A 21,370-nucleotide genomic window follows, 5' to 3' on the forward strand; every position below is an offset into this window, starting at 1 on the left:
TAGAGTATCTAGTTTTAGCTGGTGATAGACATTGCTATAGATGAAGCCAAATTTTGATTCTAATTTACATATGCTTAGTAGTTCAATAACAGGAACATTCTGTTCATAACAGAAATTATCTACAAGCATTGTTAGTACTGTGACAGCTTTACAGTCACTGCTATGGGTTCTGTATAACATTATTTGGGACATAACAACTTTGTTGAAGCAACCCAATAAAAGCCAATTCATAATGATCCCTCCACCTATTTAGACATTTGTTAAGGATAAAGTAATTATGAAATGCTACAAACAGAACATTTTTTTTTCTGTCATTGTAGCTGCTAAGTTTAGGCGTAACAGCTACTTTTTGTCTTCTGAAAGTAAATTATTTAATGTTTTAAATTAATTTTAATGCAAGTTTTTTTTTCCCATAAAAATGTATGTACACCACTTTTAAAATAATACTTCAATGTGAGATCATATGAACATTATTTCTTCTGAAGTGTTGCAACCTCACTATTTGCATTTTGGACTGCTGGAATTGTTGTGATCACATACTTCTTCATAAACCTTTTCAATCAGATAGTTAATTAACAATTTGTTGAATTACTGAACCTATGTACATTAGAATCAGATCAATCCAAAACTAAGATATTTAATGAAATAGTCCAACACCTCACATCTCAGACTACCTATCTCTCCCAACTTCTTTCTCAATAAAATCTAGGCCACTCTTAACTTCTCCATCTCTAACTATCACAATCTCCCATCACCAACTAACTTAAAATTCACCTACAACATTCTCATACCCTACACTCATTCACCTTTTGCTCCTTTTGGTTAGGTTCTCGCCCTCCATGATACTCAGGTCAACCTCTCAATAAATGAGGTTAAGTGAACCCCAAAAATTTAGCCGGGATTTAGCCCAATCATTGATATAAACAAACATTTCTTCTTCTTCATCGTTCTCATTGTTATGTTGAAGTGTTCATATGACTAGACCAATACATGAGATGAACTGCGCAGTGGTTTCCAAATCAGGGAGCTCTCCATATAGTTTTCTTTCTATTGGGGTGATTTGGGGCCAATGTCTTATACGGGCCTCTTGGTAAAGAGAGCAGTTTTGGAGGACGTGGTCGGCATTTTCTGGTGATACTCCACATGGGCAGATTTCACTGGTTCCAATTTTGAGCTTCCGGTGCATGTGTTGTCGCATTCTGTTGTGTCCGGTCTTGAGTCGAAAGATTAGACGTTGGTCTTGTCAGGATAGCTTATAGTAAGCGTCATCTTTTTTGTGATTTGGATGGGAGCTCGTCCATTTCTCATTTATTTTATCTACAATTAATTTCTTCATTTCTTCTGGATAGAGTGCTAGGTTTACTTGTGAGTTTGTTCTCCCACTCTTGGCGAGTGTGTCAGCCTTCTCATTTCCTGCTAGTTGTATATGAGCTGGTATCCATTGAATAACAGTTTTTTTGCTGTTGTTGTTGAGCTTTGTAAGTGCTGTTCTGAGGTTTTTAATATAAGAGGAATCAGAGTTTTGCAAGCTTTGGAGGGTTGTTTTCGCGTCTGTTAGAAAGACAATCTGACTGTGAGGGGAACTTGGATGATTTGCTAGCATGGTAGCAGCTAGTGCTAGTGCTTCCCTTTCTGCTCTGTGACTGTCAGAGAGCTCTCCAGTTGCAATGGATTTTTCTAGTTTTTCTCCAGCTGGCCATTTGATAAGTATTCCAGCTCCTCCTTTTGTGGTGGCTTTATGGGATGAGCCATCCGTGTAAACTCTGATCCACTGATTGCTAGGGTAATTGGTATGTAGAAAACAGTTCACTATTGCCTTGAGCTCTGTTGGTCTGTAATCAGATATTCTTTTTATGTTTTCAATATGGTCCCTAATAGTAGGAAGAGGGCTTTCCTCCCAGGGTGGAGGGAGATTCATTATAGTGTATCGAGGATTCCAGAGTAATTTTTTCAAGTTGGTGTTTCTTTTTTAGGTTTAGAGATTCCTGTATGAAATTGGTCCTTTTAAGACGGTTTTTTGTGCCAGTTTTGTGGATTTTTGTTCTGAGTGGGTGCCTCTCCAAGGATTCCAATTTAGTGAATTGGGAAAGAATTTTTATTTCTCTTCTTTCATCCAGAGAGATCAGGGCAGCGGTTTCCTCCATAGCTCTTATGGGTGTTGTTTTAATTGCTCCTGTCATTATCCTTAGACCAATATTTTGAACCTTGTCTATTTTTCTTAGGTTGGTTTGGGCTGCTGAGCCCCATGCTGTGGCACCATATTCTAGTACAGGTCTTACATAACTGGTATAGGTCTTTTTCAGGATGTTGTGATTAGCTCCCCAATCTGTGCCAGCTAATTTTTTCAAGAGGGATAGTCTCTGGATGCCTTTACTCTGTGTTTTATCTATTTGGTTTTTCCAGGTTAGTCTCGGGTCATAGGTGACTCCAAGATATGTAGGGCTGTCAATTTTTTCTAAAGCTTCCTTATCTAATGTTAATTTTATTGTTTGTTGTTTTGTTGACAGTGAGAATATGGTATATGTTGTCTTTTTTGTGTTGAAGGATATGCCCCAGTCTTTGGACCAATTATTGAGTTTATCAAGAGCATCTTGTAATCGAAATTTCGATGTTCCTATATATTCTTCTGTGCTAATTAAGGCAAGGTCATCTGCATACATGCTGATTTTAACTTTTCTTGGTAGGTTTAGATCGTTTATGAATATTAGGAAAAGTGTTGGGGATAGGACTCCTCCTTGGGGGACGCCATTTTTTATACCCACTGTGTGGCTTCTTTGTCCTTGCATGCAAACTAAGGCTTTTCTATTATTTAGGTATTCCTTTATCCAGTTGTACATTCTGTGGGATATGTGATGCTGGATTAGCTTGAGCAAGAGACCGTGTTCCCAGACTTTGTCAAATGCTTTTTCTACATGATATGTAACAGTGATAAGCTTTTTTTTTCCCAAAAGAGGATTTTAAATTTTATTTAAACTTGTGTGTGAATTAATATATGCACCTACAGGGTAGGTTGGATTAGCTGTCTGGAGATACTCAGCATCACACAATAGAAAACATCACTTCAACATGATCCAACATCAGTACTTTTTTAGTTTCTATCAAATGTTATTCTGTCAAAGTTGATACACCGATTATTAGAATTAAGTGAAAAAAAAAAGTTGAGGATCACAACTAAAGCCAAAAGCAATCTTACCTTAAAAAAAAAGGCTTTGTACTGATGGGAATATTATTACAAGTCATTCTTAGTTCAAATTGAATATTGACCTAGTTGTTTCTATTTAGAATATTTTCCTTTTCTATTCCAGGCATGGAAACAATCGTCACCAAGGTAGAAATAGTGCTGGAGGTGCCCCAAGAAATAACCGCATGCTGGCTATCAACGCACGCAATAATCATCGCCAGCATCATATAAACAACGATCATGAGGTGAATATGTTTTGTAGTTTTATAAAAAAATTATTATGAATTTTCCTTAAAATAAAGTTTTAATGTGGTTTTTTTTTAACCTAGGTGCGATATTTGTGTTTCAAGTGTGGAGATTACTTACAGAATTCTCCAGAATCTGGTGTCCATCTTTGTGATGCAGGTGGCCAGAGTAATGAACAGCGATTGAACCAAAACCAGCATCAAAACAGTGTGGTCGGAGAACTCCATCAGTACCAATGTGAAGACCTGCAGGCCAGGCTTAGTATGTAGTGCATTCAATACTAGTTGTTTTTTTCACTGATTATTTTTGAAATAGAAACAGTTAATATTTAATTTTCTCATAAACTTTTCTGGTTCAAATTTTCTTTCTCGTGCAGATTCAAATTTGTTAGACAAAATGTAGTCTTTGAAACATTTTTTTAAAAATTTGTTTTCAGAAGCATTTTTGGAGGAAGCCAAAGTTTCTGTGAGTTCTGATGTTAAACTTTCTCAAGATGACATCAACAAAGTTTGCCTAGAGAGAGCAGAAAAGTTTCTATCTCTGTTTAATCAGGCAAGTTTATTGTATTTTTATCTTACAAATAAATGTAGTTGGCAGACATTGTGTCAGGTCACTTGATAAACTTTTATTAAAATAAGCTTTGCCCAAAAATGCTAAAATTTTCTTTCAAAAATTGATTTGCCATTTGAGTTATGAACTCTGGGGTTACAATGATGTAACAATATCTGGACCAAATATATTATTAGTTTCCCAGTTTATTTGCTATGGATGAAAAAGCACAAACATGACAATGTGAAGTTTACCTGTGAAAGTGAACTCATTAGATTGTTAAACATGCCTACTGTTTAGGCGTAATATGGAACTGTCCCAAAAAATCATCAAAAAGCTCACATTATGCAGTTCCGTATTAGCACTTTTTTGTTCTACAATATCCAAATTCCGATCCAAAATAAAATATCAACTTCCGGTGTGCCTTAGATTTGTCTTATATTGTTATCAGGAGGCTGGGGTTTTGTGCCTCCTCATGTGGTTGGTGAGACCTACGTTTTTCAGTAATGTTTGACTGCACACTGAGCAGGTTATTCCATCTGGTGCTTGTGTCATTATCCTTGCTTTTTTTTCTATAATGCTTTTTTTCTGCTATCGCTGTTCTCTTGTCCTCTGCAATTTTTGTGCCCTTTTTCCATAGTGCAATGCCATGATGCTCTAACATGTGCTTCCATCTCCCAGTTTTTACTAGACTCCATCCCTGCTGAAGTACACCAGGGCTCATAGCACTCCTAAAATAGCCTAAAAAATGAAAATTCTCCTAAAATCCTCAAAAATTTTCCACTCTCCTAAAATTTTTATCCAATATTTAAAAAAAAAAAAATATTTCTTGCTAAACTTTGTGGGGGGAAAAGCATATATATCTTAATCTAGGCATTCTGATCGCTTGATTGACAGACGTGTCAAAGAAGTGGGTGGACAGGTTCTAAATTGTTGAGTTCCTCTCACTTCTTTCATTGGGAGAAGACAAAGATACCATAACCAAGAAGTACCAAAGAAGAATGTGTATAAAAGATTAAATAGTGGAAAGGGGCATCCCTTTGAGACTGTTATGTGGTAATGCAAATTATATAATCCTATTGGCAACTAGAATTATTCAACTTATGTAATTCAGATGCAATGGATTAAAGGAAGCAAAAAAAAAAGGTTCCAAGTGTGTCTGTGGAGGAGTTGCTGGCCAAAAGTGTTGTGTTTGTGGGGCATAATGCTGACCTTTTCATTGAAGGATGCTAAACAAAATGGGTTTAAAGACCTATCCAATCTCTCTTGTTTTCACAAACTATTTTATATTCTTATTTTATTATCAGAATATTACAGTTTGTAAAGAAAAAATTATTAATTATTAATACCAGTATAAAAAAAACAAGTTAATGTGCATTCTCTCCAAAGTGTTAAATGTTTTGAAGATCTACATTTTTTTTATTTTTTTATTTAGCTTCAGAATGAACAAGCGTCTTTACAGCAGCAACAGGAATCACTTGAAGCTCAAAAGAAAGAGTTAGAACAACGTGACAGAGAGTTAGAAGCACTGCAGACACATCTGGAAGAAGACAGAAGTAAATTGGTTCGACAGTGTAAAAAGGAAAGAGAAGAAATAGCCAGAAAGTGGCAAGAATTAAAAGATGAGATTTCTCGTATGGAAGAGATGCACACAATGCAAAAAGTAAGCATTGAACTATTTTCATTTTCAATGTTACACAGGCAACTGTTCTTGGAGCATTTTTCATACTCTAGTGTTATTTTCAGGGTAGAATACGCCTAGATGTAGGGGGCAGTGTATTTACTACATCACGTTTAACACTGACCCGTGATGCTGACTCCATGTTGGCAGCAATGTTTAGTGGTAGGCACCATGTGGCACAAGAAGCTGATGGCACAGTGTTTATTGATCGAGATGGAACACATTTCAGGTTTGACACTTAATTTTTTAGTTTAAATTATTCTAAATAACATTAAACAACTTAAGCTGGCAATTGCTGTACTATAATCATTTTGTTAAGACCTTTTTATAGTTATTTTATATGTCTGATAAAGAGTTGTTGGTATATATATGACTTTCATATCTTCCCATTTCAATGTTTCTATTTCTACCAGTATTGTTGACAAGCATCAGATTCTGTTTCAGTTATTGTATTCTTTGTGTTTCAGTGAAGGGATTTCTTTATTGTCTATGCTTTGATTTGGTTCATTTAATGCTTATTTTACTTTGTATGTTGAGATTTTTTAAAATTCATTTGTTTCACTATTGCTGTCAGCTAAATGCTCTTGTATATGCATATACACTAGAACTACACACTAGCTATGCTTTCTGATTTGTTTATTTTGGTAGAAACCTACCCTCTTTTTTTTTTGCACTTCCAATAAAATGTCCCCCCCCCCCCCCTTTTTTTTTTTTGTGCACCCAGCATAGCGTAATGTTTTCCAACATATATTTTTTATTTGAATTGGAATGGTCTGCTTTATACTGTCATTTAAATACAAAGGTTTAATAAAAAGCATGTGATTGTTCATAAATTTCCAAACTCAGATTGTGAATCTATCAAAACATTTTGAATGAGCACCTAAGAGTTATCAAAAGTCTATATTGAACATATCAGGGTTTGTAGCGCTCCTAAAAAATGAAGTTTCCTAAAATCCTAAAATTCTCCTAAAAATTGCCAGAATTTTAAAATTAAAAAAAAATAATTTTTTAATATAATTTTGCTTATTTCTTGCAAAAATGTGGGGTAGAAATACAACAACAGCGTAACTAGGCATTCTGATTGCATGACGTTACGGGCTGGCTGTGTTAATGAGCTGACCAGTGGTGCGTCTACACAGCTATTCACCCACTTGTGAAGCGCGACCTCGTGATTGAAGACGGCCCTGGCTCTGGCAAGCATTTCACCTGTCTTTATCTGAAAGCAGCGCAGAAATGATTGTTTCCTTTCTTTGTTACCACTGAAGACGCGCTAGATCTAGTCTGTAATGACTATTGTCTATAATTAGAACCAGTCTAATGTGTAGGCTACACCTCTCCGGACCTTCCCTCACCTAAAATCTTCTTGTTGTAAGAGGGACTTTGTGTGGAAAGTCCGTAAATCATCTAGCTAATGACAGTGTCTAGATTTAGATCTAAGTTAGATCTAGTGAAGATAATTCGCACCTAACATGAAAAATCCATGAAATTCCATAAATTTAGTGACAGAGTTAAAATCTATAGACTCTAGATCTACAAAGATTCAGCGAATTTTGGTGACTTAGATCTAGACTCAAGATTTATGCTAAATCTTTAGAATCTAGTGAAGATAATTCTCTCAGAGCTGTGAAAAGTCAGTGAATTTTAGTGACATAGATATAGAATCTATAGAGTCTATATCTACCATAGATTCAATGGAGATAATTCTCACACAACCGTGAAAAGTCAGCAAATTTTGGTGACTTAGATCAAAGTCTAGATTTACAGTAGATTTAGCAAAAATGTTTCACACACAGCCTTGAAAAGTCCCTAAAAGCTATTTCGGTCGTAAAAGCTAGGAAAACTACATAGTTGAAAAAGAAATTGTACTTGAAAAAAAAACATAATGCTAATAGGTTAAATAGGTGTTATACTCCCCCCCCCCCCCCCCAATCCAAAAGTCATTATTTCATAAGCAAATGTCAACTGAACATACAGATAGGTCTATATATTTACAGGCTCTTTTTATGAGGAGGATTTAAAAGCACATTTAATAAAAAAATAAAACATTACCTCAAATGCACGCATGACTAGTATCTATAAGATACACATAGGAACTAAAAATGTACTTTTCCCACCACAGAGAAGGTATGAAGGCATCGCTAAGAATGTTTCTTATTTTAAAAAATGAAATAGCAACCATTTGTAATGTTCTTTAATAAATCTTTGAAAAAAAAATGGTTGTTTGAGGATTTGGGATGACAGTCAAGTTGTTACTTGATAAAAAGATAACTGTGGACATACCACAGTTGATGAAATTTTTTCTGTTCTGGGTGGGATGTTAGCAAGATATTTATTATTTCCAAAATCTAGTAACAATAATTGATTTGATAAATGCATAGCTTTATCCCTAAAAAAAAAACTCCTAAAATTTTGTCCTGGAAAAGTGCTACTAACCCTGACATTTATATTTTGCTTTATATATATAATATACTATTAGGAATCCAATCAAATGGAAATTCAGTTTGACTACAATTGACAACCTCAGCATAACTACTGTACAATAACAATATAGATGCAAATACGAACAAAATTCACACACGAAAACACATACACACTCATAACCAGCGCTTTATAAATTAGACTTCTATGTTCTTCTCGATGACAACAGATGATCTTGTAACACTCTGACCGAAAGTGGGATGGAGTTTTTAAATCTTCGTTCAGATCTTATGTAACAGTGGTTTAATGGCTGCAAGTGATCTTTAAGAATCGTGAATGTTTTGGAAAGGTATCTTTCATGAAAAAGCTCTTCAAGAGATGGTAGCTGTGTTCAAGTGAAATACGTTGCTTTTTTTAATTAATCTATTTAGTCTAAGTCTTTGTGCCAGTGAAGTATTACCATAACAGCAGGTGATGGCAAAGTTAATTAGACTGCTGATGGTTGCTGTATAAAAAAGTTTAATTATTGTTTTGTCAATGTTAAATTTCCTTAGCTTTCTAATATAGAAAAGACGTAGGTGAATTTTGGTGTAAAGGTTTTGACAGTGTTCATTCCATTTCAGTTTGTTGTTGATGATTGTACCTAGGTATTTATATTCTTGCACTTGTTCTACGGTTTGGTTATTTATCTGAATTTCTGCAAGATGGCCTTTATGTTTCCTAAAATCTATTATCATTTCTTTAGTTTTCTGAACATTTAAAATTAGAAAGTAATTTAAATAAAATAACAATAAAATCCAAAGGCTTAATAGAAAGCTTACAGTGTTTAGTGAATTTTTGCACTTTGATCATTTAAAAAAAAATGGATTTAAAGTTAGATTCATGTAGAGCAGCGGTTCTCAACCTTTTATGCTCGGCGCCCCCTTTTTACAATCCCCCACTCTGCCGCGACCCCCCTCCCCACACACAAATACAGCAATAAAAGAATAGACAATAACAATCCATATTTTCGATGGTCTTAGGCAACCCCTGGCGAAACGTCAATTGACCCCCAAGGGGGTCGCGACCCACAGGCTGAGAACCCCTGATGTAGAGCTAGATATTGATTGTGGCACCATTTACACTGACAGATCCAAAATGGATGGAAAGGTCGCATGTGCCTGTTCCTTTTGAAACAAAACAATCTCCTGTAGACTCCCCGATGGCTGCTCCATCTTTACGGCCGAATTACATGCAATATCGCTTGCACTTATGGCCGTCTAAGCATCAGAAAGGAGAAAATTTATCATATGCTCTGACTCTAAAGCTGCGTTGCAAGCTTTGGGGCGGATGAAGACTGACATTCCATTGGTACACAATTTGGATCAAATAACAGCTGACCATAGGGATGTCACCTTCATCTGGATCCCCTCCCATGTAGGCGTAGAAGGAAACAAAATGGCAGACAGAGAAGCAGAAAGCCCTAAATCAATGTGTCAGGAACCCAAATTCCCTGCTCGGACCTGAGACAGAGTATTCGAGAGTGGCGGGATCGGTGGGAAGCTGAGACCCACAACAAACTCAGACAGATTGTGGTAGATGTTAGGTGGCGGCCCTCATCTAAGGGTCTGACAAGGCGTGGAAGCACGACCATGTTCAGACTTAGAATTTGCCACACCTACATCACGCACTCTTTTGTGCTGAAGAGTGAGGAGCCCCCACTTTGTGAGTACTGTGACACTCGCCTCACCGTGGAACATATCCTCATTGATTGCTTCAGATACCAGGATATTAGGGGAAAATATTTTAGAGCGCACAACTTAAAAACACTGTTCGATAGTGTCGACCTTGGGAAGGTACTGGGCTTTGTCTGGGAGGTGGGGTTGTCTACGAAGATTTGATTTGTGAAATTGTGAACATATAATATTTACAAAAGATTTTTACTAAATTATTACATTTTCACTACCTTTACTATTTTAACTGTGAATAGACCTTGTTTTTAATAACTAAATAAAATTTAGCTCTTGTGGTATGAAGGGAGAGTAACCTTTTAGGGATTACGGGCATGACATGGCCTAAAGTGTACCGATGTGCCAAAAAACTCAAACCCTACCCTGTTTTTATAGTCATCAATAAAAGACTTTGTATTTTACTGACTTGAAGTATGTATCAAATTATTATATAATAACTATTTTGTTTTTATTTTGCTGTCTTCAGGTACATATTGAATTACTTACGAGATGGTGGAGTTAATCAAGACAGCTTGCCCAGAGACAGACAAGTTTTGAAGGAATTAAGAAATGAGGCAGTTTATTTCCAATTAAATGGTCTGGTGCAAACCATAGAGAAGTATTTGTAGAAATATTAAGTCAAAACATGGAAAATGGAGTAACGCAATTGCCTTGTTGGTTGTAGTACCACTGTTCAGGATGATCTCTTAAGCTATGGAGTCTTGTAGTCAACATCTTAGTCACTAGCCAGCATTGGCTATTAATGTGGAAATTTACTTAATTTAGTAGAGATGGTAATTTTTCTCTAGTAATAACAATGCACTAGCATCTTGTTGTCATTGCTTTTAAACTTTAAGTTTTTATGGTGGAATGTCCACTATTAGATGACAATATTTGACAAGTTTACATTGAATATTAGAGATGCATTAAACCAGTTCCTTCTCTAGACATGACACTAAGAACATTTTTGTCTACACTGGAGTCACTTTTTCTGTAGACTTAACACTATTGATTTGACCACCTATTTTTGAATAATGAAACTTTATACGATTGTGGTATAAAATTATAGGCCTGTACACTTTTGTAAACCCCTTAACTATAATCATGACTAAACATTTTTTTCTCATTATCTTTACATTTTTTACATTGATTGCTTATTTAGTGGTTTTTAATTAGTGCTTTTATCAGTATCTCATAAATTTAATTTCTTTGTTTTCAATAACCTCTTGTATATGTACACCTATTTTAAAAGTTATAATCACTTGTAACAGAAGATTGTGTTTACTTCCTATTGTTTGATCTAGTGGTTTGGGTATCTAATGTATAATCTAGATTTGGAGTCATGTTTACTTAGACTTAATTGAACATAAAGAAATATTACAATCTATTTTAATTATCCAGTCTATCAACACTACATGGCAAGAGTTCCTCTGATGTAGTTCTGAACATTGAAAGATACTTCGCAAGCCAAACATTGTGGCACTATGGGCAGTCCCATATCAATCTAGTTCATGTTCACTATATTGTTATTGTTGGTGGCAGGGCAGATAATCAGTTTCATTTCAGTATTTGTTTTCTTGAAACATTTCATATATTGGCTTTGATTTATTTGAGAAAAGTTTTACTTAGTATGAAATTTTGCTATTCAGATTTTCAATCAAAATTTCATACAGACTTATCTTTTTTAACATTTTCTGCATGTAGACAGTATGATTTGATCATTTCCAACACTGTCGAAGGGTTTTTCTTTTTTCTTCCATGTTGTGCGTAGCTGCCTTACTTTAGAGTTTGCTTCAAATATATTTATAGAGTCCACATCAATATTTGAACTATTGTCAAAACATGAATGATACTTATTGTGGTATTGCCTTGTGTATAACAAAGATTAATTGGTTATAATGTGCTGATCTTTGAAAAGCATCTCATTTTTCTCTCTTCAAACTAGAGCTTTCAAAAGTTATTTGAACATTTTGTTTGCAGCTAGAAAGTATGATTTTAGTTTGTGTGTAATTAGCTGTGATAATTTATTTGAAGCCATCATTTATTGTTACTTTTTTATTACTTTTTCTTTTTTTTTTTATTCTTGTCCTGCATTTGTATTAAGTGTAAGACTAAAGAGCTTTTAACACTTGTCTAACTAGAGCTGGGCTTGGGTTACATTTCAAATGTTTTCTACTGCATGCACATTGAGTTTGAAGAAGTGCTATCAGTGGCCACAATGCAAAAGCTTTTAGACTCAGGGTAAATGGCTGTACTCTGCTTATTGTCTTTTCTGTCATGAGCAATAGTTTGGAAGTGGTGACCTACAATGTCACTTTTTTTCAGAAGCTTGCCCCAACCAAACATTGAATTTTTGTCTAATAAAATTGACTGACAATGCTGCAACATTAGTTTTTAACAAATTCTTTTTTTTTTATAGATATTTTCTGTGTTGTATTTGGTGATATCAACAAGCTTTGTAATAAGTATTCCTTGCTAGTGGACTGGGTTTCCACACACAGACATACACATCATTTCATCACACTTGTTACATTCATATGTATGCCTGCAGGCTGTATTTATATCAATTTTGCTCATTGGTGGTATTCTTGTACAATTAATTATAAACAAAACAAATATCTATCTATATATATATATATATTTCTCAACCAATTACTTCTTGTGTATGTGTGGTCAAGTAATATGGTGTTAGGAAGAAAGCTCTCAGTATATAATATTAATATTAACATATATATATATATTACTTTTTAACTTGAAGCTTGTGCAGTCTTCTGATAACCATGAATTCCATTTTGTTTCTCCCATTCTCCTTGTTGATGTATTCAATTTTGTGCATATTTGATTTTCATTATTTGTATAAATGGTTGTGTCTTTGTGGTACACTTAGTTACAAATATGTTGAACTTCAAAATACCATTACCTTAAGAACTTTATATTTTGATGGACGTTTTGTTTTGTAGTCCATTTTAAACTTGATCCTCCTATTCTCTGGCAAATAAAGGTGTAGTATCTAACATTAGTTCCTAGTACTTTAGATGGATTTCAAATGGAAATATTATCAAATTTGATGTATGTTTGTGTTAAGGTGGCTAATGTTGCAAGTCTGTTGTTTAAAAAAATCTTATGGCAGTGAACTTTTTGGTGTTTCTTAGTAAAGAAATTGATAGAAAACTGTCCTCATTGTTCTGTATTGTGGTTAGATGAGTCTGAGCCAAATTTCCTTTGTTCTGTTCTGGTGCACATTTGTTCATCCTTTGTAGAGAGAGCATTATGTAGGCAGCTTATTCTCTTGATCAATATTTGTATAGTATTCTCTCTGAAGCTCAAGTGAAGTGAACTGCTCTGTGTATGTAGTGTTCTTCCCAGCACCGATATGTATAGCAAAACGCAATAAAAATAAATTGCTCTACTTCTTGTCTTGTAACAAGCAACTATTTACTTTGGCCAACTAGAAATGAACAAATTGTTTAGTTGCACTGAAATGTTAGAAACAAACTTAGTCTAAGGAAGGTCACAAAGCTAGTTAACTTAAACCAAGTTAGTTAACTTAACTGCAAATAGTAACAATTGAATGATGCATTCTATTGCAGTAGTTGCTGGATCTTTTCTTGACCTAAATCTCACCTATATTTTAGTCTGGAATTTTGAGTCCATATTTATCTGTATATAAACCATGTATATCTTTATACATCATGCATAACCTTTATATTTTGCAATGATAAAAAGAATCAAAGTCTGTCTCCATATTGTACTATTACAAATATTGCTAGTCATGTTGTCAATTCTACTATTACAGCTTTCTATGTGTCCGATCAGTATCCATGCAAGCTCTTTAATTTTATATTTTGACTCTGGTCTTCCTACACTGCAATCAAAATGCCTTGTTTCTTAATTTGGTTTTCCTTTTTTTTAAAGAGAGAATTCTTGTGATTTTCTTTTTTTTTGTGTGTGTGTGTGTGTATTTGGTTGTTGTTCACCCATTTAGTCAAACTGTCAGTCAGCCATTCGTTGCCTTGGTAGAACAAACTATTGTTTTACTCTTGTAGTAGCAGGGTGTTCAAACCTTTGTTCTGCTGGCTGTGTTTCATTTCCATATCTTGATAACTGCCAAAGAAAAGGTTTGACCTAGTGTTGTACATTGCACTTCACTAGTGTACACTCTTCCTGATGTCAATTCAACATTATTTAACAGTTTGTTGTTGTTGTTTTTTTTGGATGCCAATGGTAAAAATTACCTTTAAAAAATATTTTTTGCTGTCATATGTTTTTAGTCTGGTATTAACTTGAATATTTGTTATTGGACTACTTGATCAGAAACCTTGGTAGCTTACTTGATTGGTTGTGCTTTTAGGATAAGGTAGCATTCCTTGTATTCTTCACTAAACAATACTAAAGCCTAGGTTTTGACCTACCCATTGGCTAGCTGTAGGCAGAGAAAAGTTAAGAACCAGCATTGCCTTATTTCTTGCTTAGATTGTTATGATCCTGATTGAGTCATTAGTGCTGCATAGTCTCATGCTGGAGATCATAGTGTTGATTCTGTTCAACATGATTAGCAATCTTGTATTGTTGGAGATAGAGCTATGGCGCCCTCCTCCTTTTCACCTCAGCTTCTTTTGAACTTACATTATTGTATATTAGTTTTCTTTACTAAATATCATACGGGTGAATGGTGAAATGTGGACAATTTTTTTTTTCATTAACGTTTAACTTGAATAACCTAACATTTTAAAACAGTATTTCCCATATTGTTATAAACTCAAAATTCATGGTACTTGTAACCCCAAATTCTATATAAAGAAAAGATCTACAAAGAAACATGATGGATCTCTAGCCCACATCCCAAAACATGGGAATAAGTACTGTAATGGAAGTTATTGGCATCACATTGTTCTTCATACTTCTTGTCTTACTGGGAAAACATATTTAGTACTAAATCTGAACATGCCTGGATTCTAACAGTGGTAGGAAGTCCATTAGTTTCATGTTTGCTCAATATGATTATGCATTTTTGTTCTAAAAGTGTGAAGTAATGCTGATATTTGGTTCTGTTGAGCTGTTTCTCCTTTCCCACTGCCCCATGTATGACCAAATTTTAACACCATTGTTTAGCCTTAGATGAAATTCTATTTTGCCACATTTTATCAAACTTGTATATTTAACACTATTTACTTGTGCTGTGCTTTGAGTTATTTTGTATTCAAGTTAGTTAATATATATTGCCACATATCAGTCACTTTAGTCAGAATGTCTGAAAAGAAAAAAAAAAAAAATCTTGACATTTCCACTCATCTCACAGGCAACACTGTTTATTGTTATTGTCTAGTTGGCATTCACACCAGATGGAGCCATACACTCTTGACTTTATTCCACCACAGGACTCTTTATATTTGGACAAGTTTTTCTTTGCTTAAAGTATTAAATGCATGATTTGGCCAAATATTGTTTGAAAACTTCTCCAAAACAAAGAGTCCTTAATTCCCAACCCCCCTTCAACTTGTAGCAGTAGCCTTGGAGTATGTGCTGCATTTGCTTGGATGGTTCCAGCTTGCTGTGTGTACTTTGTAATGCTTCAGTTAGTTTCATAGTTGGTCATTTGTGTTGATATAGTTCATAGTTTCTAGTATTGGAGTCATCCAAGCAATTGCTGTCACATATTATTTTTAAGTGCTAATTATTAACAATATATACATATATATATATGGTTGTGAATTTTATTTTACTAAATTTTTTTTTAAAAGCAGTATCCATTTGTCTATTTGCACGTTTTTAGTATTTGTTCAGACCTTTTCTTACACAACTGTTTGCTGATCTTGTTCAAATTTTCTTCAAAGTAGTTGTTAGGTCATTCCATTTGGTACAGTATTATGCTTATTATTCAGCATGCTCTCTATTTGTTTACAAAAAGATTCACTATTTATGAATATCTTGATAACTCTACATATATTCAAAGTTTGAGTTGAACATGTGTTTGCTTTGTATCTTTCCTCTTAGACATTGTCTCTTAGATTCTCTGTCTCCAAATTATATTTTCCGAAATAAATTAGTTGAAACTTCAAATTGATCATTGACTGAAAAATTCAATATTTTAAAAAAATTCTGGCACATACAAATTTAGTCTAATGCTTGTCTTTTGACTTATTTGAGATAACTCCTTTTTTCATTTTAAAACTCTATAGTGAAGGCTTGTTTCATTTCTAAAAAAAAAAGAAGTGTTGCCATGTTGTGCTCATTGAATAGGGTAGAGAGTGGAGTGTGCTAGTAGATAGTGTTCTATAACCAAGTCTACCATTTTATTCAACACTTTGGGAGTCCTTGAAATAATGTAACTGTATACAGACTTTTTGTTTTCTTATTGGCTTAGCTTTGGTACTTAAAGATTTTTTTTCTTTCTTAAATTTGCATTGTTTTTTTTTTTGTTTGTTTGTTTGTTTTTTATTATTTTTTTAAAGCCATTGTCTGTGAATACATAGCTTACATTTATTTGTACAAACTTGTGTTCATTCTATCAGCTAAAAATTTATTGATACTTCAGGTTAAACAACGCTGCAGGACAGTGAGTAGCCACTAATAAGTGCAGTCTCATCAACAAATTTTATTAGTGAAGTATGATTTTAAAAAAAATATCAGTTAAAGTTCCAAAGTACAATAATAGGCTATAGCAAAAGTATTTCAATTATTTTTTGTTCTCCATTCCTAAATAACCCAGTCTATAATTTGATAGTTGTTAGTGATTTTCTTAGTAGAACTTTTGTTTTGTTTGACTAGCTTTTTTTTTCTAAGAACACATTCTTCTTTCCCTTCAGTCACACTGTTGCAACTTATTTGATTTTCTTTGTAATGATAATATATTATACATACTTATATTTCTATATATACAAAGGACCACATTTACCTCCGCTATTTGTTGTTTATATATTACTAGTGATTGTGAAGGCTCATGTATTTGGTGCATTTTAAGATTTAGTCCTTCAAAGTGGGAGCACTGCCATAATACCAGAAAGATAAATGTCTGAAAGGAATGCTACTTAAGCCATTATCACAGTGGAGACCATGACAGTGCTGCCACCTTCATTTTCTTTGTTGATTATATTTTATCCAGCATAGCATTTTGAATTCATTGTTTTTTTCACCGTTTTATGATGTATTCTCCCCCCCCCCCCCCCCAGTCCCCCACCAACAAAATGAATGCATCTTCTGAGTAGATTCCATATTCTTGTCTCCAAGTTGTTATTTCTATGCTATGTGTTGTGTATGTCAGCTGGTAGAGGTGTGCTGCTTACTAATATATTTTACCTTCAACATTTTGTTTTTTCTAGAATTTTATCTTTTTTCACTTAGTTGTTGCAAGTCTGATTAAATCTGTCATATCATGAACAACCAATGAATTTGTCAGTGTTAAAACATTAATACAAATGTTGTGTTTTTTTAGCAGCACATTCCTTGCTTTGTTTGGACAATGTATGAAGCAGTATTTTCTTTTTGGTCATGTACTTAGAATGCATTTAGATGAGGGTTAGGTTTTTTTTTTTTTTTTTTTTTGTTTGGTTTGTCATTATTTGAATCTTATCAAAACCCAAACTGTAGACTGAGTGTGATGGCTTGTATTGGTTCATCTCAACAATCAAATCCTATCAGTAGCACAGGTGTAATATATTCCATTGAAATGAGCTAACAACTAAGCACAAGCACAAATTATTCTGTATATATTATATATGTGTACCTGATTAAGCAGTTCAATTATTTCCAGAATGTTTCTTTATTCTATTGTATCTGCTAACATATAGCATTGTTTGTGCAATAAACTATTTTATTTAGTCGGTGGTTTTGTTTTATTGGCCATTAACTTAATATAGAATTGTATGGCTTTGAGCTGGCTGTTCTTGTTACTTGAATCCTAAGACACAATACAAAAGTTTGGCCTCAACATTTGATAACGTAACAAAGCCTTAGTTGGTTTTTTTTTTTTTTTTTTTTTTTTTTTGCTTTTGCTTTTATTTTGTTGATTTTTATTTAACAAACTTGAATCAATATTATTACTACAAAATAACTCAAATTTTTTTTGTATTCTAAGTCTCATTTTTAAAAGACTCAATTTCAATTGTTTGCATGATATTTTCACATTACACACATACTAATATATATATATATATATTTCTATGTGTGACTTTATGTGTGGTTAGATTATTTACAAAATTGTTACTCTACCTGCCAATCAGATTAGTTTTTTTTTTCAATTGTTTATATTTTGCTCTTTGGGAAGTGGTCTATTTATACATCTATTGTGTATACTACTATAGAACTAGACGTGTGTAACCCCAGATGTTTGTTCAAGATGCATTCATTTTGATGTAGATCTAGTGTGTACATGTGTTGATGTGCTGCTAGAACACTTGTGGGTGCAGTGTCTCTTCAGGCTTTTAATTTTTTTTGTTCCTGCTTGATGATGTGTCATGGCAACTTTGAAGTCAATCAATCCAAAATGTTTATCACTTGACTTCAAATGTACCAATACACAAACAAATAGAAAGATTCAAACTCTATTTGCAGGTTTATGATTATCTACTATTTGGTTACATCACAACTTTCCCATATTTATAGAACTAGTTTATATTATATAACAAATAGTCCAATTTTAACTTGTTAGCATTTTACAGTGTTTTTTTTAAATATATATCTTCTCTTTATATATACATCTATCTATCTATTTATTTATTGAAATCTTCATTTTAACTTACTTTTTTTTCCCCTTTGTTAGTCCATTAGTTTTTTTTTTTTTTTTTTTTTTCTTTCGTTGTTTTTTTTTTTTTTGTTGTTGTTTTTCATTGTTGGTATCTTTATGGTTAGTCTAGTACACATTGGATTCTGGTCTTTAGGCTACAGTATCAGAGGATAAGAAGTACAATGTAGAAATCTATCATTGTCAAATGTCATCAGGTAATGGTTCAATAGAATGCTGAGAACGAACACTTAGATCTAGTAGGAACTATCGAGACCCTCTGGTTTGTTTGGCTAGGCAACAGCATTACTTTAGAACACATTTTGGGGTCGCATTGATTTTCTATTAGTGACAAACATTGTTGATCATGCTCATGGTTTAGTTGATTGTGTCACTTCAAGAGCTGTCAGTATTGTGTGGATGTTGATATGTTTCTCTAAATGTGCACGCATCCAGAGCTCTTTAAACAAATAGACGGAACATTTTTGTACTGAATACACTAGTGCTCACTGGGGCATGGTCATGGTAATCTATTTTTAGTTTGTTACAGTATTAGTCAATAAAACTTATCATTAGTGGGTTATGTTTAGTTTGTGCTGCTAATACTACAAGAATATATTCAATATTAAAAGTATCTCTAGCCAAATCTGTACTTTTTATTCCTTCAGTTCGATGTGCATGGTGATGTCATTGTTCATTAGAGTATTGCTGCACCCCCTGCCCACAAATCTAACCTGGATGTTTGTTTCTACTTGCCAAGGTCTAATAAATATATTGAATGGATGCATTGCAACTTGTTTCTAGGGACGTCTGTCTGTGTGTCTGCAATTAACAACTCTTGTGACAATGAGGAGAATTGGCATTGGAACAATTAGATTCAATTAACCGAGACAATCCTACCATTTATAAACGTTAAAAATCTACCATATCCCCTTATAAACGATCAGCCTGATACCTCATTCTTTCTCCCCCACCCCTTTCCGACTGGTCCAGACAAGTGATAGGATCATAGCGTAGTGAGGAAGCTACAGATTTATTATTGTTAGTCTAGATCTATTACAAGTGACTGATCCAAACTAATTGATACACGTAATATAAGCTTTTTCTTCATTTGAAATTTCGCATGTTTCTTATGACATCATAACGCACACATATTTTGTCCGGAACTCCTCACCCCCCCCCCCCCCCCCCCCCCCAAGAAAATACTCGTACATACAATCTCTGAAAGGCTCTATGATGCATGGTACAGAGTCGAAAACCATGTCCGTGTAGTCTGGCTTGAATACACTGAATGACCACATCTCAAACTTGGCTTGAATACACTGAATGACCACATCTCAAACATGGCTTGAATACACTGAATGACCACATCTCAAACATGGCTTGAATACACTGAATGACCACATCTCAAACATTGCTTGGACACATTCTTACGGACGAGCTACAAGCACTTGTAAACATAAGAACGACAACCTATACAGTCAAACATTTTCCTGACATTCAGCCCCAGTTCAACTTGTGCCTACTACTATATGTATTCTCTACACTCAGAGAATTTAAAAAGTAAACGCAGAACAATACTAGAAATTCAAGTCAACAAAGTAGCATAGCATGACATGTTACAGCATAGTGCTAGAACAGTGTAGACCAAAAGTCAAGTGACAAAATAAAATGAAGATAGTAAATGACATGTTACAGCATAGTGCTAGAACAGTCACTAAAGTCAAGTGACAAAATAAAATGAAGATAGTAAATGACATGTTACAGCATAGTGCTAGAACAGTCACTAAAGTCAAGTGACAAAATAAAATGAAGATAGTAAATGACATGTTACAACATAGTGCTAGAACAGTGTAGACCAAAAGGCTAAAGTCAAGTGACAAAATAGAAGATAGTAAATGACATGTGAAATTAGATTAAATAGTTCATATGATGTGAGGTTTTACAAGTAAAGTATAATAGTCACATGCCATTGTGGAGACTATTATTGACAAATTAAATGTTATCTAGCAAGCTGATGAACTTTTACTCTTTACTGCGCCTAGTTCTACTTTAAGATTGTATCTATTTCCCGACGGTCTATGTCTTCAGTGGTTTCTTCAGTCATAGTAGAATCAATAGGTTGATTCCTGAGAGGCGAGCTTTGGACATGGCAGTCAATATCATACTCTGCCACTCAGATTCTCATTCTCTATAACTCTTTGTTACACCCTCGGGGCAAACATTCTTTAGAAGGACAGGACGGACAGAGGTTCTAATGTATATATATATGCTGCTATGCTCTGCTTGCCTCTTGTTCTTGTTGACTATGCTCGCTAGGGGTATGAATACTCAATTACACTTGTTAATACTTGCTTGGTAGGCCTACTTTCTTGGTTACTCAGAATTCATCAATACTTGCTTAACTCAAATACGAACACTTAATATACATCAACTCTAACTCCTTATATTCACGAATATCGATAATACTTTAATACTTAATAAAGCACACAATTATATCACTCTTATGAAATACACAAAACACCAGTCCATCAATTTATAAATATATAAATGCATAAATACCAGTCCAGGAAGTAAACGTCCAACCTGACAAACACATTCTCTCGCACATTCAACGAAGACTTAATCACTCAGTTCACAACACGTGCAACACTTCGCATTCATAACAAGGGGATATAACAATCATATCAAACTAACATTCATTCTCGCCATACCTCTCCCTGACATCCCCCCTCTCACGATATGACTGTTATTAGATAACAGTCATTCAAATATATACATACATACACACACTGTGTCATACACATACTTATATACATATATATAAACATATATATCTACACACAAATGTTTATAATGTACATGAA

General features: G+C 34.1%; 1 protein-coding gene across 2 annotated transcripts in view; it reads left to right on the plus strand.

Annotated features, from left to right (window-relative positions):
- The window catches only part of LOC106062997 (uncharacterized), a 28,516-nt gene extending 9,365 nt beyond the window's left edge, over window positions 1–19,151 (plus strand). For both annotated transcript variants that reach the window (XM_013221309.2, XM_013221308.2), the window contains exons 3-8: window positions 3,306–3,426; window positions 3,511–3,688; window positions 3,864–3,979; window positions 5,412–5,639; window positions 5,723–5,886; window positions 10,272–19,151. In XM_013221309.2, coding sequence (XP_013076763.1) covers window positions 3,306–3,426; window positions 3,511–3,688; window positions 3,864–3,979; window positions 5,412–5,639; window positions 5,723–5,886; window positions 10,272–10,413 — 949 coding nt within the window. In that variant the 3' untranslated portion in view covers window positions 10,414–19,151. The remainder of the gene's footprint in view (window positions 1–3,305; window positions 3,427–3,510; window positions 3,689–3,863; window positions 3,980–5,411; window positions 5,640–5,722; window positions 5,887–10,271) is intronic.
- The last annotated feature ends 2,219 nt before the right edge of the window (window positions 19,152–21,370 follow it).

Source organism: Biomphalaria glabrata, chromosome 6, assembly GCF_947242115.1.
Source record: "Biomphalaria glabrata chromosome 6, xgBioGlab47.1, whole genome shotgun sequence".
Taxonomy (NCBI): Eukaryota; Metazoa; Mollusca; class Gastropoda; family Planorbidae; genus Biomphalaria; species Biomphalaria glabrata.